Source organism: Larimichthys crocea, chromosome III (assembly GCF_000972845.2).
Source record: "Larimichthys crocea isolate SSNF chromosome III, L_crocea_2.0, whole genome shotgun sequence".
Classification (NCBI taxonomy): Eukaryota; Metazoa; Chordata; class Actinopteri; family Sciaenidae; genus Larimichthys; species Larimichthys crocea.
The window spans coordinates 4,127,014-4,151,251 of record NC_040013.1 but is presented as its reverse complement, the minus strand read 5'-3'; the positions used below and the strand labels follow the sequence as shown (position 1 = coordinate 4,151,251).

Here is a 24,238-nt window from a genome sequence, read left to right as displayed (position 1 = left end):
TCTTCTCCTCGTTCTTCAGACTCCACAGAACTCCCCAAGCGTCTCAGCCTGGACAGCTCATCTTCCCTTGAGTCTTTAGCTTCAGCCCAGTCCGTGTCCAACCCCCTGCCATTGGGATACTCAAGCCTCCCCTTCTCTCCTCCCTGCCTGGACAATCAGGCATCAGATGCCATCTCTGTCTATAGCCTCAGCTCTGTAGCCTCCTCAATGAGCTTTGTTTCCAAGTCAGACTGTGATTTCCTTGGGCATCGGCAACGAAGCGGGGCCACGGCACACTACTCTATCCACAAACACCCTCATGTACCCCGTAGCCGCTCCTCTCCTCATGGGGCAGCTGCTGCAGTGGCAGGAGCTCGGGGGGATGAGGAGGAATACGAGGGCTTTTCCATTATCAGCAGCGAGCCGCTTGGAAGTCACTGTGACTCTCTGCCTCTGCCACCAGGCCACAGCCAGCGCCACCACCGTGGAGGCAGGGGGGTAGTTGGTGGGTCCAGCACAGGTGCAGGGAGAGGCTACACTGTGTCAGTATCATCAAGAGGCAGTGTCAGCACCCCTACATCCCCGGTCAAAACATGTTTGGTCCCAAGCCCAAACTCACCATTCCAGAAGGTTGGTAAGGTGAGCAGCTCAGATACAGGTGAATCCGACCAGTCCAGTACCGAGACGGACAGTACTGTCAAGTCTCAGGAAGAAAAGACTGTCCCTCTGGATCCCCAAGAGTTAGCTCAGAAGATTCTGGAGGAGACGCAGAGTCATTTACGGGCTGTGGGGAGTCTTCAGCGGGCTGGGGCGGAGGGTGGGACGGCTGGAGGAACCTCAGCCAGGAGCAGCGCCTTCCGCTCCTCTGAAACAAGCGCATTCAGCCGTCCTAACAGCAGCGCTAGTGGCCGAGCTCAGTCTTCGCCAAGACCCAAACCTCCTTCCCGTTCCTCTTCACTGCAGAAGATAAGCTCTGGCTACAATAGTCCGGCAGTTTCTGAGTCTTCCCAAAAGGAGGGCAGCCATCCTTCTCCCACTCTGGATAGTCATGCACAGTTCAAATTAAAGTACCCAAGCTCCCCATACAGCGGCCACATCTCTCGCTCCCCGAGTAATGTGTCTCCAAGTTCTGGTCACCAGTCCCCGGCTGGTAGTGCTCCATCCCCCGCCCTGTCCTATTCCTCCACCGGCTCTGCCTGCTCCACGTCGGCTGATGCCCCAGACTTGGACCGGCTAAGAAGAGGCGTCATTGATGAAAAAGTCCAAGCTATCCACAATCTGAAGACCTTTTGGGCTAATGCTGCAGCCCAGCAACAGCAACATCTAGGTCCTGTCAGAGCTGTCCACGGTGCTCCTGGACCCCTTGCTTCTGCTGGTAGGGATGTACTGAGCCTTCTGAACCTCTCCCCACGCCATTGCTCCCCTAATGATGCCCAAGACAGCCTGGAGCTGCGGGAGCTGGGGCTGCAGTCGCTAGATAGGGGCAGCAAGAACTCTTCCAATGGACACCATTGCTCAAACCCCAGAAAAGTGGCCCCATCACCTACTATTTCCACAAGCAGTAGCCCTGGTGCTCGTTCTATCCGACTACCTGCCGGCAATGGATACAAGTTCCTATCGCCTGGGAGATTTTTCCCTTCTTCTAAATGCTGAGACATTTCAAACGGTCCTATACTTTAATCTATCATTTACTATCCTGTGTGCTGGAGGAGTAGGGCACTTTTCGAGGACCACTATCGGTCCACTGAGCTTGACTGACAGTGAAAAGGATTTGATTGGTCAGTGAGTGTGATCCTGCAGAGGCACATGAATGCTTTAGAGAGTGTCTTGTCTTTGTGCCCATAACACTGTAAATGGCAATGAGAAATACTCAACGACCTGATACTGTGTTTGTGTGTAACTGTGTGTCAGGTAGATGTAAATGCCATTTGGTATCCCCTCACCCCCCAAAACTTTGCTGTTGGCGTCGGCCAAGGTGCAACAGCTATGACTGATTTCCTCCATTCTATTTTTTTGTTTTGTTTTGTTTTGTTGTTTTTAAATTTAATGGTTATTGTTATTATTGTTTGTTATTGTTATTAATATTATAATAATTATTATTATGTTTTGTAAATTAATTCCAGTGTTTCACAATCAGTATTAAGCGTTTTTATATTATTAAAAAGTGAACAAACCTGTACCATGTAAAGATGGATAGAGTGGAGAAAAAAAGATTTAATATTTTTTATTGAAATCAAAAGGGCATTTTGCCTGATTTCTTTGTGAATTGAGTGTCTGCTCTGAAGCATGGATTCTATTGCTATTCAATGTTAAGTACCATGTATGACCTTTTTAGCCCATGATTTTTTGAGATTAAACATGAAAGTTTCATGACAACCATCTGTCATTTATCAGTAAACTGTTTCAATAAAAAAAACATCATGTTTGCTTTCTTGTATTCCTAACTTTTATATAGATGTATGCATAAATATGTGATGGAAAAATCACTCTAATGCAGGGGTGTCCAAACTTTGACCATGTGAAGATGCCCGGGAGCCAATACTAACATTTTAAAAATGGAGAAATGAACAATAAGAGTTAAATTATAAACTGTTTTGTAACAATTTTCATTGTCATTGATAAATGGCAACGTAACCAAATCTAAGCCAATTAGGCGTGAACATCACATCTGAAGTCAGATAGCAAAGAATAAATTGTATGGAACACGTAAAACTTGCATGAAGTTGATACAAATCTTAACCTCATGTTCATGTTTAAACATGACTTATTATGACTAACGCAAAGTCTGTTAACATTCAAGTTTAAAATGTGTCACTCTTGCTCTCTCTCTTTCACAGGATCATTCAGAAAGTAAGAATGTTTTGTGTCACATCTACAGGTACATAACACAAACAGTTAGTTAGTCTTAGAGGTTAACGGATATAGTGCATTCAAATGCTTCATTATGTCTTCCAGATAAACAGTATCTGGCAATCCTAGCAGGCCATAAATAATATATTATAAAAAAGGCAGTGATACTTTGGACATCCCTGCTCTAAAGTTATGACTTAGCTTCAGTTTCTGTTTGGATGTGCAGCAGGTTACGGTTTATGCACCCGGTGCCAGGCACCAGGCTTCAGGCTTTAGGACACGTCATTATTAGATAAGCAGCCTTAAAGCCATGCAGCAGTTCATAAAAATACATACAAAATATTTAATAGTAAAGACATCTTTGCAGGGGCGCCGTATAGGGGGGAAAAGTTAGGACAATTCCAAAAAATGGGTAAACACCAATATAAAATGATTAAACCATTAAATCACTGAGTATATATATTTCAAATATAATAATGAAATTAATTATCTCTTTGTTTTTACGTGTTTTGGGTGGTAAAGGTTAAATATAAATGGCCTTTAGCACATTTTTACGGTGGCTTTTAATCTTTAATCATCAAATAGTGAACCTGTATGCAGACTTGCATGCATGTACAAATCACCAGCAGTAAATATTGTGCTAGTGAATTAGTTGCAAGCCTTTTAATTAGAGTTCTGTAAAGCTTTTGATGGGATAGTTAGGTCCTAGAGATGTGGTGACAACAGCCAATTTGATTTTATTTTGTCATGGGGCCCAAACTTCCTGGCGGCGCCCCTGCATCTTTGTAATTAAACCCATCACCTCATTAACTTCTGCGGTTTCAAAGTGATGTTGCTTCTTCACACCAACACTTACTTGTGCAGGAGGGTTAAGGAGAGATCTACGGTAGCCCTGAAGTGCAAAACACAACAGCAAATTAAAGAACACAATAGCAAATCGAATAACACAACAGCAAATCAAATAACACAACAGCAAATCAAATAACACAACAGCAAATCGAATAACACAACAGCAAATTCAAAAACACAATAGCAAATCAAATAACACAACAGCAAATCAAATAACACAACAGCAAATCAAATAACACAACAGCAAATTCAAAACGGAAAGGGTAGGTACCCTCGGGTGACATGAATCGTCGCTGATTGGACTGGTGGTCCTTTGACCCGGAAAGACATGGCTTACATGTTTTTTAAAATATGAGCGCTGTTAGTGACGTACGCACTGCTATTAAAGAATATTTTGATGCATGACATGGATATGACGTGCATCAAAATACCTACCCTTTCCGTTTTGAATTTGCTGATGTGTTTTTGAATTTGCTGTTGTGTTATTCTATTTGCTCTTGTGTTATATGATTTGCTATTGCGTTTTTGAATTTGCTGTTGTGTTATATGATTTGCTATTGTGTTTGTGAATTTGCTGTTGTGTTTTGCACTTCAGGGCCACCGTAGAGATCTCATTGGTTAATACCGATGAGTAGGCCCGGCCCTCGGTTGCCTTCCTCCCCGCAAATCACAGCTCTCGGTGGGCGGGACCGCGTCAGTGACGTCGGCGGCAATCAGCGGTTGCTGGCTGGGGCAGTTAGAGCAGCAGCAGCCGCCGAGAGGAGCGAGCTACCATGGTCCTCATCAAGGAGTAGTAAGTGCGACATTTTCAGCTGAACCGCTGTTTGTTTAAGATAAATGTGACACCCCTGCGTCTTTTACTAACACAACCCGTCAGCTGAGGTCGTTTTTTGTCGGTGTTTAAACTCAGTTTGAAACTTTCCATCCTGTGTCAGACACACGAGGGGAAGAGCTGCTGTGGCCTACCGGCTTTGACAGCGGTGTGTGTGTGTTTGAGTGACAGCTGTTGATGTTTTTACACTCTCTCATATGTCCACGTTAAGTATCTGCTTCACAGACACTCTTATCTGTCGTTTCAAACGATAATCTCGTCCATAAATGTTTTTTATTTATTTGTTTTTACGCTGTGAAACTCTCCGACCGTTTGCTAACGCGGGCTAACGTCAGCACCTAGCGATGCTAACGTCATCTTCCTAACTTTGACACATTTAAAATCAAACTCAGATCTTTTAGCCAAGATAAAATACTTTTAAGGGCAGATTTACAGGTTGTTTTTGTGTCAAACCAGCCTGTTTTTGTGTTTTTTAATTAAAAAGACCAGCTAACGGTAAGTTAGTCTGTGTGTGTTTACTATCCGCTAGTTAGCAATTTAGCCGTTAGCTGACTCGAGTCATGAAAGTTGAAGAGATGTTGTTGACAAAAATAAATATCTTTAAAATGTATTACTGACAGCTTTTACTGTTAGAAACCAACCCCCATCTTCATATAGGCTAACATATGGATCCACAAGGTTCAGATGGAGCACATTACATATTTATTAAGGCTCCAAAAGTCCATCTTTACAGAGATAGATAGATAGATAGATACTTACTTACCTTACTTACTTACTTACTTAGTTACTTTATCCCAAGCTGGGAGATTACAGTGCAGCAGCAGCATTACACACATTGACAATAGACAACATAAGAATAAAAATATAAAGAACAAACTATACATACATAAAATATCAAAATAGTAAATAAAATGTATTGTACAAAAGTATATACAGCAGTTTGGTAGTGTCGATTTAGTGCAAAGTAAGAAGGGAGACTGTAAATTATGACCTGCATGTCTTTGTTCATTGTCATTTTATCAGTCATTGTACAATTTGTTTGTGTTGATTTGTCCTGTACACGTGACATCCATTGCACGTCTGTCCGTCCTGGGAGAGGGATCCCTCCTCTGTGGCTCTTCCTGAGGTTTCTTCCACATTTTTTCCCTGTTAAAGGTTTTTTGTGGGCAAGTTTTTCCTCACTCGAACCGAGGGTCTAAGGACAGAGGGTGTCACTCCCTGTACAGATTGTAAAGCCCTCTGAGGCAAATGTACTTTGTGACTTTGGGCTATACAAATAAAATTGAATTGAATTGAATGTGGCAGGAAAGATTTCCTCTATCTGTCCCTTCGACAGCGGCGCTGAGCGATGGAGTCGTGTCTTTATGAACACAATAATGGTTAGTCTTCCTCCTCTGATGCCTTTTTTACATAATCCATACAGAGCCTCATGATGTTCAGTGTCCTGCTGGCTTTCTGATTACTTATTTTTTCTGTGTGCTTGTATATATGATTTAATGTGTTTAATTGGGAGTGGATACCTGTTTTTGTTTGTTTCTCATTTGCTTGTAATCTTAATTTGGATATGAGGTGTACAGTTGTCATCTACAGCTCGATAGAGAAAAGTGTATATGCTTAAAAACCCCAATAAAAATAAGTTCAAGACAAAAAAACCCGACAAACCACAGCAGTGAAGTCGCTTTCCACTTTAGCTTTTTAAAGAAGTTGCTCACATGTTTTTAACTTTGCTTTCATCAGTGTATCTGTTTGTCATAGCGATGATCGTTTAAAGGCTTTTTGACTAACGTACTCATATAATCTTTTTTTAATGTGAGACTTGTGGCCTGAACTCCTTTGTTAAAAACTCCGAGCTGAAGTCCTGCAGCGCATTAGAAGATAGATTAGGATTTGTTTGGTTGCGTAACACAAACAGAAACTTTTTTAAGTGTGAATAATCAGATTGAACTTTGGAGTGTGATAGACAAATACTAGCAGAGTATAAATATAGTATAATACTTTTTTTATGTAATTCATATGGGTCGTGTGTGGTCAGGTGAACTTACTGTAAAATGACATGCACCTTCACTGCTTGTGCAAAGCTCCTTGTGTTCAGGTGGACTTCAACCACTCATAATTACGCATAATTGGCATTTCTTAAGTCTAGAAATTTAGTTTAAACAAAAGTGGGTGCATGGATTGACCGTCCACCAATGAGCTTGCACATATCAAGTGATTAATGCAGCGGTTTAACATCATTCACAACATAAACATACAGTACAGGGATGTACTCGTCTGTGGTTCCCAACCTGGGGTTCAGGATCCCATTAGAGGGCCAAGGGGTTGCACAATTTCTAAAAGAATAAGTAGCAAAACTATTATTGTTAAACAAAATACTTATTAATCATTGAATTCAAATGAAACGGTGTGAAAAGGAAACATTATATCTGTCTGTCTTATGGTGCTCACAGACTCGAAATCAAAGATAAAATGCAAAAAAAGATGGAATAATAATAAAAACATAAATTAGCTGAAATGTCCATGCTGTCGTATTCAGTCAGGTTTTGGGTCTGTCTGAGGTTTCTGCCTGTTTTTTAAAGGAAGTTTTTCCTCGCCGCCGTCCCCAAGTCCTACGGTCTACACCTGCTCTGTATGGAAAGTGTCATGAGATAACTTTTGTTATAATATGGCGCTATATAAATAAATACATTTAATGGATTGATGCATGAGGATTCTGGTAAGCTATAGATTAGATTAAGTACATAAATGCTTGTTTAGAGAAACACACGTAATCACCAATGTGACCAAAGACTTACTGTAATTAGCAGAACTCTAATCTAAGTGTTGGTGGTCACTCACCAGCGCTCACTGAAGGCAGATGCATCAAAATCCATGTAAAGTTCTTCACACGTGTTAAACGCCAGGCGCTCATCGCTCCTCGTTTAATCACCATGCTCCTGTCCGGTTCATTCTTCAGACTCGTGTGCGTGATGTGCCCCGTGCCCTCGATTGTGTTGCAAGTCGGCATCGCTCATCACGAAGCCTTGCTGTAGAGATGTCATTGGCCTTGTCGTAGCAGCTTGCAGAGATAAAAAGCCCAATCTGTCACTGGGTGACATAATAAAGATGAAGTTAAGAGAATAGTGTTAATTCTGGACAGAGTACAAATTCTCACTGTCGTCGTGTGGTTTGCCACAGGAGCACAAAAGATACGATGATCATCAGAGATGCTGCGCCGAGTGTTCGTATGTCAGGATAGAGTTCAGATTTATGCTTTCAGAGAACTTCCTCTGCCTCTTGATTTTTTTCTCTCTCTCTCTCACCGTGTGGTTAGTGGTCACTGACTGACATGTCATCAGGGCAAATGTTGCAATTGGTTCGGTCATGCCACACCCTGAAAGAGTTCTGTTGAGACTTGAAGGGAAAAAGTTGCAGTACACTTGTTATGATGTTGTTTTTCTTTTACAAAATGCTCAGTCACTGGTCTGTGCAGCACATTTCTTGTTCATAAGCTGTTTTTCTGGCCCCACCGCTTACATTGCCATGCCTCTTCCCCCTCATGCCTCTTCTCATTGGGACTTTTCTACATCTCTGGACCAGATTCAATCTCAGCTTTACTCAGCTCTATCTGTTCTACTTTGGTCTAGTGATAGGATCCGCTCATCTCGCTGAAGTCAGCAGTGTGTCAAACTAGGGTTGGGATATTTTTTTTTATCTCAGGAAGAGTGACAGCGACCGGCTTCCTGTTCTTTATACTCGACGTTACGATGAAACCTGGGTGGCATTACTTCTTCTTCTGCACTGACTCATTTTTGCTGCATTGCAAGAGATTAATTCATTTTTTTTTTAAACGTTTTGTACGCTTTGAACAATGCCCTAATTGCATAAATTTAATTTAATTATGTGTTTCTGCAGCTTTTTTTTAATATAAAGCCATGTTTGGAGTTAATAATCTACTTAATTTAAAACTGTGTTGCGTGAATATTACCACACTTTTCTCTCTTTTGCAGCCGTGTGGTTTTACCCTGTAGTGTTGAGGAGGTGAGTAATCAGTCCTATTATTATCATATTAATAAAAATGAGGCATGTTGTAGTTTTATTTTCACCGTAGAGCTTCTGGGTTCTACCTAATGTGTTGTGCTTTTCACCCATCTTTCCTCATTATGCGTGACATCAAACTAAGCTGAAGAACAGTGCCAGTAAATGCAGAGGATGTGAAATATTAGTCATTTCTGCAGAGCTTGATGTTTCACGTAGTATTGACAGATCGTTTTACATTTGCACCCCAATTCATTTACTTTCTGTTTCTGAACATGAATCCCTTATTTGGACTTTAAAACATGTCACAGTATTGGTTTATAGTCATTACAACAACCCTCTGTAACGCACCTTTCCTAAAAAATAATAAGACTAAAGTGACTGCAGTGAATAATGATTGCACCACTATCTAATCATTCCCAGTGTTTGGCTTCTGGTTACAAGTTAAGGCGAGGCCATCTTATCCCAAAAAGCACAATTTGTAATCCCTGCGATTGTTTTACAAGAGCGGGAGTTGTTCCGTGTGTTTATAAATGCTTATGTCATCAATCCCAGACTCTCACCCCTGCTGCCTTTATATGGTGGTAAAATGTGTTGGCAGTCGGCGCCGCCGCATTTTAAAGCTCATTCCAAATAATTGGAAAATAAGTGTTCTCTGTAGGGGAGAAGCACTAATAAGCTCTCTGCTAACTGCAACACAAACAGCCACCCCTTCTGTTGCAACTTCTGTTGTTCAAACATCATAACGCCAGTTTAGTTGGCCCGCAGCATTGTGGGAGTTTTGAAATACAAATAAACTGTCCAGATTATGGCAGCGTAATTGAAGAGCCGTGCTCTCACATCACCGCTCGGACACAAGCTTATTTGATTGTAGGTTTAAATAACGTGCCAAGAAAAACTCAGTCTGTTTTGATAGCACCACTGATTTGTTGCTCAATTTTAAAGCACATGTCAAGTGATTAATGCAGCGGTTTAACATCATTCACAACATAAACATACAGTACAGGGATGTACTCGTCTGTGGTTCCCAACCTGGGGTTCAGGACCCCATTAGAGGGCCAAGGGGTTGCACAGTTTTTAAAACAATAAGTAGCAAAACTATTATTGTTAAACAAAATACATATTAATCATTCAAATGAAACTTTTTCCCTGTTTAAAGGGTTTTTTTGTGGGCTAGTTTTCCTCACTCAGGGACTCAAAAACAAAGATAAAATGCAAAAAAAGATAAAATAATACATAAATTAGCTGAAATGTCCATGCTGTCAGCAGCCTTGGTTTATTTTCCGTGTGTACTCTAAGTGACTGTTGTGTTTCTTGTGTTACAGTATCAAGTGGGTCAGCTGTTCTCCGTGGCTGAAGCAAGTAAAAATGAGACGGGTGGCGGCGAGGGCATCGAGGTCCTCAAGAACGAGCCCTACGAAAAAGACGGAGAAAAAGGACAGTACACGCACAAAATCTACCACCTAGCAAGGTGTGTGTGTGTGCTTCTTTCCCCTTTCAATAATGTGCAGTGTAATGTGTAATAGCTTTGTGTTACCAGGCAGTGGCAGTGTTGTCTTAGCTTTGTTCCAAGTTGACCATTTTCTACCTGCAGCGTCTGTCCTCTAGAACCTCTGCCAGTATATCTTCCTTATCCGTTCCTCCACTTACACCTTCCTCTGCCCTCCTATAGTAAAGTCCCGCTGTTTGTCAAGGTGTTCGCCCCTGAAGGCTCCCTTGTATTTCATGAAAAAGCCTGGAATGCCTACCCCTACTGCAGAACCAGTGAGTCCCCCTCCCCATATTCACTTTGCTTTACTCTGACACCCTTAGTCCTCTCCATGGTTAAACACACTTTGATTTCTTTTACATGTATATCTAATATTGCTTTTTTCTCCTTTTTCTCTTCATGCCTAACCTTGATCCAGTTGTGACGGTAGGTATAAAAAGTATTACTTCAGCTAAGCTTGATGTTTTTAGTATACTATTTCCTGTACATCGAGTTCTGTAACATCCCGTCCTCACTCCTCTTTATAGAACGATTATATGAAAGACAGTTTCTTCATTAAGATCGAGACGTGGCACAAACCAGACCTTGGAACACAAGAAAATGTGAGTACATCATCGTCTTATTAAACAAATATCCAGTTTGATTTGAGTTTGGATTCACTCTTGTGAATTCTTTTTTTCCTTGCTTGTTCAGGTGCACCAGCTAGACAGCTACACGTGGAAGAGTGTATCTGTTGTGCCCATTGACATTGCAGACAGGAGTCAAGCGTCCGCTTCTGTAAGTAGGAACAGTTTGGCGCCTTCGTGTGGACAAGCCTGATCATTACCGAGCTTATCTGCCAAACCCCATCCACTTCATATAAAGTATGTTCAAATGAGAGTTATTGATCACTCTTGGCGAGTAGTAATCACATTATTTCATTTACGTTTGAGCATATTTTCAAATAGTAATATTCTTTATAGACATAGGAACTTTTTAGTGTTAATTTTAGAAGTAGAGGTCACAGATACGGACAATGAGACATTTTGGGGTATCAATAAATAGGAACATGATTTCTGATAAAGATAAATATTGTCACAATTAAATTGTGATCAGCTTTCAGTTACGTCTGTGTTGATCGGCTGTTTTTATGCAAGACAATTACAACAAGGCGTCGTCACAAATCTCAGAGCCTCGGGCAACGTTTAAAAAACCTAAATTGATTTTTTTTTTTTATAATAATGTGAAAGGGTAAAACCTGCAGATCATCTTTTTATTTTCTCCTAATTCCTTCAACAATTGGTTGTTGATTTATTGTACTGTCGATCAAGTGATTGATTAATTGCTGAAGTCCACCTTGTTTGTGCTGGAATACTTTCAGGGGGACTTCTTGTATCTGGTGGAACTGTTTTCTTGGATCTAGTGGATTAAAGGCTGGAAATGAATTTTAATAAACTGTATTACCAGAGGTTGAAATACCACGAAACTCGTACCTTTCTGGCCAACAAGAAGTGGCATTTTCTAACAGAAAATCACATTAAAGTCGATTTATTTAATCATTACGTGTTTTGAATAAATCTGAATTATCTTCTGTTTGGCCTCCGTTTGACATACGACACTAAAAGCTATACACAGCATTAGAGCATCCTAAGATTGCCTCAATAATGTGTCAAAATATAAATATGGCTTTCTAATACTCTATTTGGAATCTCTGAAATCTTATTTGAAGATGTTGCACATTATTGCTGTTATTTGACATCACATTGCCTCATTTCACTGTGGCTCTGTGTGTATGTGTGGCTATTTGGCTGAGAAGCATCGGTTTGTGTGCGTGTGTGTGTGAAAGAGAGTGTGTGCGCGCGTGTGTACGTGTTTGTTTGCGGTGGGTAGCTAACGAGGCGGAGGTGTTTGCCTTGCTGGAGGAGTGTGTTGTGTCTGAGGACCCTATCAGCCCTCAGCCTCGGGCATGGCTGCAGGGCCTGGGGCGTACCGCCAGCACAGATGAGTTTGTTAGTGCAATTAAGGCTCACAGTGCTTCGTATGCCGGAACTAGACAAATACACACACAGGCGCGCGCGCACGACACAAACACACTCTCACACACACTCTTTTACTTGGAGGAGTAGGTCCTTTTTCGTCTACCACGGCATATCGATTCACAGACCTCATTAGTGCAGCACAGTGTATTGTTATAGTGACGGAGCTCTCAGCATAAACACAGCCAAATGATTGTGTATGTGTGTGTTTGCGTGTAGGGGTGGGTTCCTGTCTCTCTCCACACGTTTGGCACCCTCCTGTTGGCCGATAGCCCTGAAAAGTAGCTTTTAGCTGCAGGCGCATCATGATTTATTTAAAATTGCTGGGCCCTTGAGCTGTTGATAATTTGAAAGCCATTTCATTTATTTCTGTTTCTCTTGCCTGTTTTATGAAGTCAACTTTGTCATGTGCTCGGCATATGTTGTGCCCGAGTTTTTTTTTTTTGTTCTATATGTTTGGAGTGCTGTCGCGGTTTGAGCAGCTGTATTTGGACTCACGGCGGCACACAGGCTCTCATCAGCACACACGCAGGTAGATGCATTCGCTCATACCAACTGGCACCAATGTCGCCCTAATTAAACAGATGTTGCTGGTGGCGTCGACGCGCTGTACACGGATCTTTTATCTCCGAGCCACTTAAGGCTGAGTTGTGTTCTGGTCTTGCTGCATGACATTATCTCCGGGGGGTGGCGAGTTCTAGGAGAATGAGTGCCGCACTCTTTTGGCCTTTCAGTGGCAGCGCTGCTTAGATTAGAGCACAGGGACGCAACACGGTAGTGTACACGGCCACTTTTGTAAGCTACTGAATGCCAGAATGAAATAAAGCCTTTTTTCTTTAGTACTTTGTTGTAGAGAATTACAATAAAAATGATGCCTATATATTAACAAGCTTTATTTCTTCAAAATTTGGACAAAACTTGCAGATCTCTGCAGACAAAATGCTTATGGTGCAGCAGGATTCACGCATAAACATTTAAATGAGTCCAAAGAGTCCCAGCTTGTCGGACAGTTTGCATCAGCTCAATATGTTGTGCTGTGTTTTGTGTTAATTGTAAGTTCTTCTCCCCGCAGGACTACAAGCCCGACGAGGACCCGGCCATCTTCAAGTCAGAAAAGACCGGCAGAGGACCCCTCGGGCCCAACTGGAAGGTAATGCTCTTCTTAGCTGTGGAAGTAATTATATATATCACACACACGAATTAACGTGACCGTAGACTAAGATTCAACCTGTGTTTGACCCCGTATACCAGACTGTTTGATGGGAGTGTATGTCTGGCCTTTGTCACTCACAAGACCTCAGTCCACAGCTGTAGTTTTACATATTTTTCTGCTATAATTGCACAAGACCTTTTTGAATAATTCTGCGCAGAACATGTCCAAGGCACTAAATAAAGTAAGGTCAGTCGTCATAAAATGGAAAGCATAAAACATCTGTAAATCTGTCTAGCGCGGACTGTCCTCCCCACAGAGAGGTCGATGCCAACTCTGAAGAAGCTACAAGGTTCAGTGGCTGGGAAAAGCATGCAACAGCAATGCATGCAACAGTTGCCAGAATGTATACGGAAGACCCTCGAACATGAGACCAGCTTTGTCTGTGGTGACATGCTGTGAACATGCTCCTCTGCTGCAGGTCTGCAGCTTATGAAGATAAGAGGGTAAAATGAATGCAGCAAACGATAGTGATTTTAAAAAAACAAACCTGCTGCAGTCTACGAGAGAACTGCTACTTGGGAAAAGATTTATTTTCCAGCGAGACAACGACAACAACCCCCCAAAATATAAGCTCATACTATTCAGACTCTGTAACTCTAGGACACCAACGCTGCAGAGTCCAGACCTCAATCCAATCAAGAAGTTGTGGCTGGACTTGGAAAAAATGCTTCTCACTCATGGTCCCTATGCAACTTGACAGCGCGTGAGCAGGAAGAATGGAGAGAAATTGCAGTGTCCAGATGTGCAAAGCTTATGCAGACCTATTCACATGGACCCGAGTCAGACTTGAAACAAATATATCACTGCTACATTTGACATCAAATTAGTTACAGATTGTGTTTTTGTATTTTTATTTCATTTGCGTTCATTTGTAGAGATTTTTTTTTTTTTTTTTAAACCACATCGCCTGTAATAATCATAATACCTCTGTGTATAGGAGAGCACAGGGCCGGAGGAAGGCGACAGAACTATAAGGCTGCGATTTGATGAAGACAAATCACCTCTTTCTCAGCTCTAATTGGATGTAATAAAAATCTGTAGTCACCATGTCAGATAAAGGTTTTTACTCTGAGCTCCGTGTGCCAGACTTTGGGTGACAGAAGACGAACACAGAAACAGGAAAGAGGCTGTGAATGGACATCAATACTAAAATTGACAAGCAGCAGTTCTGTATAAAGACTGATGTACTTCTGACAGAAAGTCATGAGTCAATAAGATGGAGCTCATCCCCACAGAGAAACTTTGTCAGGAGTTTTGTCGCCTTCCCCTCTAAACCCCGCCGTACCCTGCAGCCTCACAAACAGGGTCCTGCTCACTGCTCGAGCACTGAGGATTTTCTGTTCTGCCGCGGAGCCCTCAAAGTTCACCATGGGAAACTTTCCTCCGCTTCAAGAATTTTCCCAGAACAAAGGCAGCCAAACAGCTTTTTAAAAAGTATGAATAAAGAAGCACAACTTTTTATTTTGTGTTTTTAATTAGATCACTTTCCCGTCCGCTGTGGACATGGAAAAAGGCTGGTTTTTGAAAAGGTGGAGAAAAAAAAAAAGTAGTTATGTGACAACAGAGGCACAATTTCTGCCAGCTTCTCAGAGCAATAAAACTCTTGTCTATCTCTGCATGCACACATGCTTGCATATCGGTACCCTTTGTATTTCTGAAAACTTCTGCTCCTTTGAGTGGGGCACAGAGAGGGAGAGAAGAAATGTCACCGTAAGTGTTTTGATGTAGAATCCGTTTCATGTGAAGTTCTCCTTTAGCGATGACAACTTTTCTAAACCCACTGCAAATTTAGAAATGTTTCTCATTTCCCCTCTCTCGCTCCCCTCCGTGATCGCGGCATCAAACGGCAGCGGGATGAGGGTGATTGAGGCGCGGTCTGTGGCATTTTCTCTTGGAATGCCGAGCCAGAATGAAGTGATTAATTAAACAGGTGTTCTCGGAGGGGAGAGTGTGTGTGTTCTGGGGGCGAGCAGGTCCTAGGTGTTAATAATGTAACCGGCTTTGCACCGCGACGCCCTTATCGCGTCGCGAGCTCCGTTTTATCTGCCTTCCGTGGCCACAAAGGCATGCCTGTCGGGAACGGTGTCGCTGTCAGGGCGGAGGCAGAGAAATGGTCCCTTCATCTGGAGTTTATCCACTTTGCTCTGCCCCAGCCCCCCCTTCCTCCTCCGCCTCCTCCTCCTCCTCCTTTTCTTCTCTTCTTCAGAGAGAGGCAGAGTGCAAGCAGCGGATGGATTTAGAAAGTGTGTTGTAGATTAGGGCACTTTTATCTGTGCACAGCGCATCTTCATATTGATAATTATTTCAGCAAGCTCCATACCCAAAGCATTATGTATTAATGATTTTTTTAGCTTTGAATGCAGCTAAGATTAGCCCTAAAATAATATCCTCTCAGCCTTCTGCTGTTTTTACGATTATTCTCTCATCGGAAAGTTTCTGTCAAGTTTTTAACTGTATTATTTATTCTGATACTGTGTTTTTCAAAAAGTGATGTAGCTTGTAAGTCTCTGCCATTCTTTCCCCGTTCTTCTCTCCACAGAAAGAGCTGGTGAATAAGACTGACTGCCCGAAGATGTGCGCCTACAAACTGGTCACAGTCAAGTTCAAGTGGTGGGGCCTGCAGACCAAAGTGGAGAACTTCATCCATGAAGTTAGTGACACTGTTACACCGTTAAACCTGACCCAGTTGTGTTCAGGATCTGAGTTCCAGTTTGCTGAAGCAGTACTGAACCTCATTGACCAAGACTAGTGCATTTTGACTTCTAGTGCTAATGTTTGATGATGATATTGTTTTTGTTTTAAAAATACAAATGTTAAATGTTTTAAACACAGTTCAACGCGTTATTCCATGTGTATCTTTTAATCAAATGTTCTTATTAATATAGTGATATTGATTTCAATCATGTCACCCAGTCCTAACCAAGACTACCACTGTCTCCTTCAGCAAGAGAAAAGGATCTTCACGAACTTCCACCGCCAGCTCTTCTGTTGGATCGATAAGTGGGTGGACCTGACTATGGATGACATCCGGCGGATGGAGGCGGAGACAAAGAAGGAGCTCGAAGAGGTAAGTGCACAGGCCATAGCTGCCCATAGTTAGTCAGTGTACATTGTACAAAAAGCTCATCACGTGCTGATATGTACATCATAAGCACAGACATTTCTAATATTTCCTCATGCTTGAGATGAATCTGTGTGGCACTGGTCTGGTTTTTATCCTGGTGATGCTGTTTTCTTCCAGTCACTAAAAATTAAATGAGTTGAATAGGGAAGAAGCTTAACCCTTTTGTGTTGTGCTACACATCTTTGTTTATCCAGCTATAAAAACACAAGTTAACTAACTCAGCAGATCACTTTAGCAGATCAATGATGAACAGCCATTTTCTTCACTCAAACACATTTTCTGCTGCGGTCTCAACGTCTAAACAATGACAAAAGACGTAATTTGATGTTGGGATCATGGGAGTTTTAAACTGCCACCATTTGCCATCCAAAGTGACTCAAATCATGTCCACAGAGGAGGTGACGTACATTATGTTTAGGCACATTTGCTGACTTCCTTCCTCGCTCAGATCTGTTTTCATGTTTACCCAGGAAGTTACAGCAGCTAGAGAGGGTAAAGGGCATTTGATAGGCGACCAATTGAAACGCAGCATTAGCGTGAATAAAATTCCAGGTCCAATTCCAGGTTGAACATTTGGGATCATTTAAGTACACAACTCCAACAAAACATAACAAAGGTGGAGTCGCTTTTAGACATTTTAACACGTAAATGTTAGTTCTTCACTAATGTTTTTCTTCATTTTTATTTTGTACTTTTGTAACTCAGTTGAAACATTTGGTGGATAGCTAAGAGTCTGTTTTTGTTCTCAAGCGTTTATGGTGTCTGCTTTTATCTGTTTCTTTCACATCGTGATCACAATAACTACTGTCCTGATGAAATATGGAGTCTTCAGGATATCGAAACGGAAGGATATTGACATCAACGTGGACCAATTTTCAGATTAACACCACTGGCTTCCTGAAGAGTAACATATCAATTTGACATTCTTTTCTCTGTTGACATTTTGCAGGGGGAAAAAACGACTCCCTCGACCCCGTAGTGCGTTTCCGAACAAATGCTGGGATGTGTAATTGACAAGTGAAAGAAACAAACTCAACAGTTTTTCCATGCTTAACTTGTCTGTGCTGCCCCCACAGACTTTCTAATCCTCAGCTCTGTGATTTACTGAATTATTTTTATTTTTGTCTAGATGCTTAAGAAGGGCTCTGTGCAAGGTACAAAGGCTGCAGACGAGTAGCCAGGACAGATGTAGGTCTGAGTGTTGCTGTGAACGTTCTCACTGGTGGCGGCCGGTTTTATTGCTGTCTGTGTTGGCGTACACCTATTCTGATTTCACTCTGTGCTGTTTGGTGTTGTGAAAGGGCTTCTGGTCCACCATTGTAACTGTGCACGGGTGTGTGTGCTCTCGATAGCTCACTCCAGATTCCAGAGAAACATGACGTATGCGCGAGGCCGTTCGCTGCTCTGCTGACCCAGTGAAAATCTCACTGCCCCGGTTTGCATTAGCGCTCACTTGTGTATGCAAGTGCCTTGTCCTCTGGATATATCCAGACATCTGGGCAAACTTTTCTCAGAATCACACATGCTATTTTTTAAGAGGTGGCCAGCAGTTTGAAAAAACATACTTAGAAGGCCGGCTCGAGACTAGTACCTGCAATCCAGAGCCTCCCCACAGAGGAATACCAGGCTGAGAAGAAAAACAGTCCTCATTTAAATCATAGGCTTTAATTTCTGTGAATCACATTCTCTGTAAAAACCGTACCACTGGTTCGCTCTTGGAATCGACTCTAAATATCAGTCTGGGAGCTCTTGGCCGTACAAGGAGAAAAAAGGAGGAATCCGGACTGGACTGGCCAAAGTGGGCCAGACTCAAACATTCCTGGCCTTCTACCAACATACAGCATTTTGTGCTTACCCCCTCCCCTCTTTCCCCACCACCACCACCACACTCACCCCTCTTACATCTCGCCCAATTCAGCATGTGTTTCCCATTTTCCCTTGGAGTAAGTAAACAGGCGGGTGCCATCAAAGAGGGCTGCGGTGAGGAGGCCTGAACCGCTAGGCTGAAGGGTCAGCGGGGTCACAGTTAGGACCGTACGCGGCGCGATGGTGTCCAAAAATCACACAAACGCCACCGTTCAGGTTCTTGATAACTACACCAGTCAGGTATACTAGTCTGGTGCTGTTTGGTGTAGTAGAAAAAGGGCGAGAAAGGAGGTGGAGGTGTGGGGGGGGGCTTCAAGATGGCTTCTTTTTTCCTCATTAACATACAAATGGAATTCTGCAGTTGAGAAGAAGCCTGCGCTGTGATTGAGAAAAGAGGGAGGGAGGACGGGGAAAAAAGGATGGAGAAAGTGCGAGGGTGAATCCTCGCGCCGTTCCATCAGATCTGTCTGCTCCTCCTGTTTAGAGCCACTGTTAGTTTGAACCGTTCCATTAAGGTGTTCGGCTATCAGATTCGAACACTAATTGACTTTCCAAAGCCATCAGCCTCAGGGTTGGAGAATTTGAAAGTGATGCTTTTATCTACCTGGAAGACAAACAAGGGGCTTGATAAGGACAGCCGGAGCAGAGTTTGTAAGGAAAAGGCTAAAGAATTCAGTCTGCAAGCGGAAATCTGTTGTACTGTTGTTTTTTAAGGGTTTATGATGCAAAGAGTAAAAGTCATACATAATGAATAAAAACACACCAACAGTTATTCACGAAGGGTTCCACTGAGTGTGCAAGCATCCACTAAACCTGCTCTCACCTGTTTAACTCGCATAAATCTAACACTGTTTATTTTCTTGTCCCCCCCCCACCACCACCTACACACACACAGCTCCGCAGACGTGGCGAAGTACGAGGAACCAGCGCTGCAGACGAATGAGAACGGCAAAGGATTTTAAACACCCACGATGACAGCAGCCATGGAGACTAAGAGGGGCTGCTAAGAGGGCCTTCTTTGGTGCCATTTCTTTTTTTTTTCTTTTTCTCTTTTACCTGAAACCATTCCGGCTGTGGAGGAGGAGAAGGAGGAGGGAGCCTCTGCTACCTGCAAATCAATAGAGCAGATCCCTTGACTTGCACCCAATCATAGACATTCTATACACTAAGGAATTGATTTTTAGAAACCGACACGATCCTAGCTGATAAGACTAATTTTGATCTCCCGGGCCGAGGAAGGCCAAGCTATATCAGCATCATGTTATCGACGAGCCTTCTGGAGAGATACGAAGAGGAGCTACTTGCAGCCGAGATAATTTAGTACAGAAAGCAAATTCATTGGCTTGATTCCACAGCTGCAAGTATCAGACCAAATATTATTTTGATTATCCTTTTTTTTGCGTTATCTCCGAAACATTCCTCTCAAGACGATGCCCCGGCTGACCTCTCTTTGTCTCCTCCTTGGTTTTAACTGTACACACTGTGGCTCTGTGGTTTGCATTCCCCAGCATGAGTCTGTTTGTCATACTCATGTTCCTTCCTGCCACAGCCTCCATTAAGAGATTACTAACAGCCTTGGCGCCTTGGCCCATTGTAATCCTTACCCCCCCCTCCCCTCCCTCCCTCACCTTACCCAAAGCACTGCATCTTATTAACACTGACAATCATGTCCGTACAGGTATTCACTCTCACTCTCGTACCATTTAATAGAAACTCCCACCCACACACACACGTATATATGCATGTGCCACATATACATCACGCACATGAGGACAAACATGTGAAATCATCCACTCGCAGGTGTGGATGCCTTTGCGGTGACTGATCTCTTAAAAGCTCAAGCTGGGCAGATCCATGCAAGCTCGTTCAGCTAAAGGATGTTACTTTGAAAGTGTTTACAGCTCTCACTGACACACACACACACACACCCTATTCTGAAGACAGTCACACATAACATATAACACAGCATTCACCTCCTTAACAGATGTCCCCAGAGAAAGAAGGGGAGGAAAAAAAAAACACACACTGCACTGAAAAACAGCTACAGATGGTGCTACACCCCTCCAGCCTCTGTCACAAGCCAAACTGCACCGCACCACACCACACCGCTCCACCTCCCCTCACCCAGCCCACCCCAGAGGCCCGTCTCACTCATCTGGTTCTCCCGGGGTGGACTGTTTTCTTTCTGCGTCATTCTAGGTGTGTTTACAGATTCATAACAGCCTCACCAGTCAGTGCCCAGTCGACACCAGCACCACACACTGCTTGCCTTAATTTTTTTTTTTACCTGTTGTACCTCTGCTGCCAGCTTATCGCTCTAGCTACCTCCCTCGTTGTTTCTGACTGGCAAACTTTTTTTTTCCTGACACCAAATGGTTAGCATTAGATATTAGCTGCTACTTGTTAGGAGTAAACCACGGCGGACAGAGAGAAAACAAGTTGTTTGTGTTTGTGACTTTTGTCTTTTTCCTCGCATGTGATTCCCTTCATGTTTTCCTGACACGTGTCACAGCGCCTGAGCAAGTGCAATCCCTTCAGCAAAGCAAAAATGTGTACGTCGCAGCCAGAACAGCCCGTACAGTGTTGTGTTGTTGTTGTTCCCGCAAAATAAAGGCTGCAGTTTATTTTTACATCTTTGCCTCAGATCAGCCGTTTTGATGGATATGCCATATTAATGACTTTTCAACTCCATAGTTGCACTTTCTCGCCTTAGGCTTCACAATCATGTGGCACTGGCCTACAGTGTTACTCTCTAGTGTTACAAACTTATATATAGTACAAGTGGTTTTCCTCATTTGATCCTTACATGTGGGTTTTTTGTGTTGTTTCAATGTCTTAAATTGTGCAACAGGAATTTGGGGGTTTTTTTTGTTTTCAGAGCTCTATTTTCCTTTTCAAGACATTTGTAATGAAATACTCTGTTCAAAGATCCTGATGTTTTTATTTTCTGTTAACTGTATGAGGGAATGCGATCGCTTCCTCAGTAATGGGTCATTGGTCTGTCCAAAGAGCGTGCATGGATTTCTGATGTGTTTACGTGACTTCAGCGGTGGTGATATAGGAAAATTGGGAGGCAACATTTTTATTATTTTTTTCATAACAGAATCTTCTCAGGTAAACAAAATGACACGAGGATATTTTTGATATTGTTACTCATCAGTTGCCCCAAAACAGCAGGCTGCCTTTTACTGTACTTTATCCTTTTCTGTGGGGGGAAAAAAATCCAGTTTGTACATGATTGGAAGTGTTTGTAACGCTCTGTTCTGTCGTCACGTGAGACGAACAGTCGACTTTAATACTGTACTGGGATTGTGTTCGTACATCTCCGAGAGAGAAACGAGTGAAACAATCGGTGTAATCAATGTTTCCAAGTCTATCTTAATGATTCCTGCTGTCTGTTGAATAGAGGACCCGGTGGCTGAAGAGAACAACTTGAATCAATGGGTCACCATCTGTTAAGACGATGATACGGGGGAGAGGAAGTATTCACAAAGCAACTGTACAGTCTTAACCTAATTTATGAAATCTACAACTGTTTAATTTCTGAACCGGCTGCTTTTTTAAATGTCTGATCAGCTTATGAAATTCAGGGGACATGGTAGTGAATGTATAACATCTTGTGCCTTTTCTTTCTGTAGATCTTTTTTTTTTTTCTTTGTGCCATTAAAGTCTACATATTGTATCGAAATATCAAATAAATTTTTGTCTGGAAATATTTTAGATTGTGCGTGGTGGTCTGATTGTACGCAGGTGGTTGGAACAGAAGAGAATTTATTGATCCCTCGAGGGGAAATTCTTTTTTCACCAGGTTTTTACATACATAGATAATAATACCACACACATAGACAGACATTGACATGCAAATGTGGAGAAATGGTGGAGTGATGGTCAGCCCTGGGAGCACTTAAGTGTTTGGTATCTTGCTCAAGAGCACCTCGGCAGTGCTCAGAAGGTGAACTGATACTGATACTTTTGGTCCATGGACTGGACTTGAACTGGCCTCCCTCTGGTTTCCAAGCCAAATCCCTAAAGCTCCTGTCGCCGATTGTTGGAGATTGAAGGGGATACGATAGAACCAGGTTTAACTAAAACTAGACTTAGACTTAGATTCAACTAATTTTAGATAACTGAAATAAAAATAAATTAGCCTTTGGCTCAATTTCAATGTAAATGTGATGTGTCTGTACTGTAATCTCTCTACACAGAATAAAAACAAAAGTGAAACCAAACATTTCAAACAATCGAAACCGCACAGAAAGAAACAAACCCACTGTGAAAATACATTTTTTTAAAAACTAAAACTCGTGAAAAATACAAAGCTATAATAACTCGGGCCGATTTTTTTTTTTTCTCCTTGTTCCGTTCATGTTGACTTCAGGCCCATGGGCATGCTTATAGATTGGCTGTAGAGCTCTGCCAGCGTTCTGTTTCTCCCCTTGTAAAATGTCGGCTCATCGTTCATCTTCTAAAACATATGCAGCTTTAAAGCGGCTTAAAGCAGGGCCGAGGCCGGACTGAAAGTATTCGTTCTCTCCTGTAAAATGCACATCAGACAGGATAAACATCCCTTCACTGAAGTTATCAGTGAGTCCAGCCTGGACTAGACTTTCAGTGACCCGCGGGTCAGAAGAGTCACACAATAACAGCGGAATTCGTGCTAAAGAGCAGGAAGAGCCGCCAGTCTGCTGGCTGAGATATCCGCCTTTTTTTTTTAACTTTTTTTTTTTTTTTATTGTTTATGAAGGAATGGTCACATGTGCCTGCTGCAAGGAAATCAGTCATATCTGCCCCAGAACAAGCGAATAATGTTGTTTCTAAAAGCGGAGATGGGCAGACTCGCCCACACACCTCCTGTTAAGTGGCAACTCGCAGTAGTCTACAGTAGGCATGAATCCATCCATCCATGTGTCTCCCTCCCAGAGAAGATGAAGGGCCATGTCATGAGTGAGCCCTCGTCATTTTAAATAGACGAGGCAACAGATGAAGAGAAGAAATGAATCTCAAAGGGAGATTGACATAGCAGGACATCCAGGCATGATGCCCATGAAAGACTAAATGTTCAGAGCTAAAAACACTTTGTGGTAGCCAGAACATCCAGCTTATTACTTCCATACATGAGCAGAAGTATTTAAATATTCTTAAATGTGTCAGAATGAATCGTACGGGCTTTCAACTATTTGAAAATGAAGCTGTACCACTGTTCCTTGCACCACCCGGCTGCATTTCCTGCTACAAAATGACCCAGTGGGATGAGAGGAAGTGGCACAGTGAAGATTTAGCTCCAACTTTGCTTCATCCCCGCCACGTTTGTGTACAATGCGTGACCTCCCATCAGGGCCAGATTTGTTCAGGGGGGCTTGCAGGTTTTCTTGGAGAGGAAAGTTATTTTTGGCTTCTACAGGGGATGGCAGTGATGTCACGAGTGTTTCCTCATCTTCCGGGGTTTGGGGTCAAGTTTAGCCCGCAGAGATTCTCCTGAGTTTTCCTGTTGTTCTGGGAGAGGTGGAAGAGGTGCGGAGCCAACCGACGCGGAGAGAGACGGGCGGGGTGGGAGGGAGTCTATGTCGCTATCCCTCCCCTTAATACAATGGTGCTTCTCTGGATGACAGATGCTGCTTAACCCATCCTGACCCAGGGAGTTGTGATGGCTCGGCTGAGTGACAGGCCCATGGAGAACACAGTGAAGCTCCGCTCCACACTAACCGAACTGCACAGGACGCTGTCCCTGCCAACAGGGGAAGGAACTGTCTCTTTGGGAAACCCCCACGGTAATATATGTCTATCTGAGGAAAAGCTTAACACTGTGGATTAAGAGTAGGGAAGGGGCGCCCACTCCTGCTATCTTATCCTGCTGAGTAAAATATTGAGACAAATTGAGTTCTAAATCACTGCAGAGAAGAGTGGTATTGTGACACGGCCTGAAAGCCTGTAGACTGTCCATTGTCATGAAGTCGCCTCAGCAGCAGCTCTGAGCTGCATTTATCATCACTGGGGACTCAGGGGGAAA

General features: G+C 42.7%; 2 protein-coding genes across 5 annotated transcripts in view; both read left to right on the top strand.

The window, feature by feature from the left end:
• The window catches only part of LOC104921717 (tetratricopeptide repeat protein 28), a 163,681-nt gene extending 161,304 nt beyond the window's left edge, over positions 1 to 2,377 (top strand). For all 3 annotated transcript variants that reach the window (XM_019255408.2, XM_019255407.2, XM_019255409.2), the window contains one exon: positions 20 to 2,377. In XM_019255408.2, coding sequence (XP_019110953.2) covers positions 20 to 1,632 — 1,613 coding nt within the window. In that variant the 3' untranslated portion in view covers positions 1,633 to 2,377. The remainder of the gene's footprint in view (positions 1 to 19) is intronic.
• A 1,964-nt stretch (positions 2,378 to 4,341) lies between these two features.
• Positions 4,342 to 21,948, top strand: LOC104921719 (phosphatidylinositol transfer protein beta isoform). Of its 2 annotated transcripts, XM_027277571.1 has the most exons (12): positions 4,342 to 4,471; positions 8,497 to 8,527; positions 9,850 to 9,995; positions 10,197 to 10,288; positions 10,432 to 10,439; positions 10,541 to 10,615; positions 10,707 to 10,790; positions 13,101 to 13,178; positions 15,781 to 15,891; positions 16,186 to 16,308; positions 17,495 to 17,553; positions 19,127 to 21,948. In XM_027277571.1, exons 1-11 carry the CDS (start codon positions 4,452 to 4,454, stop codon positions 17,540 to 17,542), a joined length of 816 nt encoding a protein of 271 aa, XP_027133372.1. In that variant the 5' UTR covers positions 4,342 to 4,451; the 3' UTR covers positions 17,543 to 17,553; positions 19,127 to 21,948. The 2 variants fall into 2 exon arrangements, with proteins under 2 accessions (XP_027133372.1, XP_019110950.2); XM_019255405.2 differs by lacking the exon at positions 17,495 to 17,553.
• The last annotated feature ends 2,290 nt before the right edge of the window (positions 21,949 to 24,238 follow it).

Coding starts and splice junctions, on each gene's coding strand:
- LOC104921719 (XM_019255405.2), top strand. CDS start 4,452: ATGGTCCTCATCAAGGAGTA. Junction 13,179..15,780: donor CCCTCGGGCCCAACTGGAAG/GTAATGCTCTTC, acceptor TTCTCTCCACAG/AAAGAGCTGGTGAATAAGAC. Junction 16,309..19,126: donor CAAAGAAGGAGCTCGAAGAG/GTAAGTGCACAG, acceptor ACACACACACAG/CTCCGCAGACGTGGCGAAGT.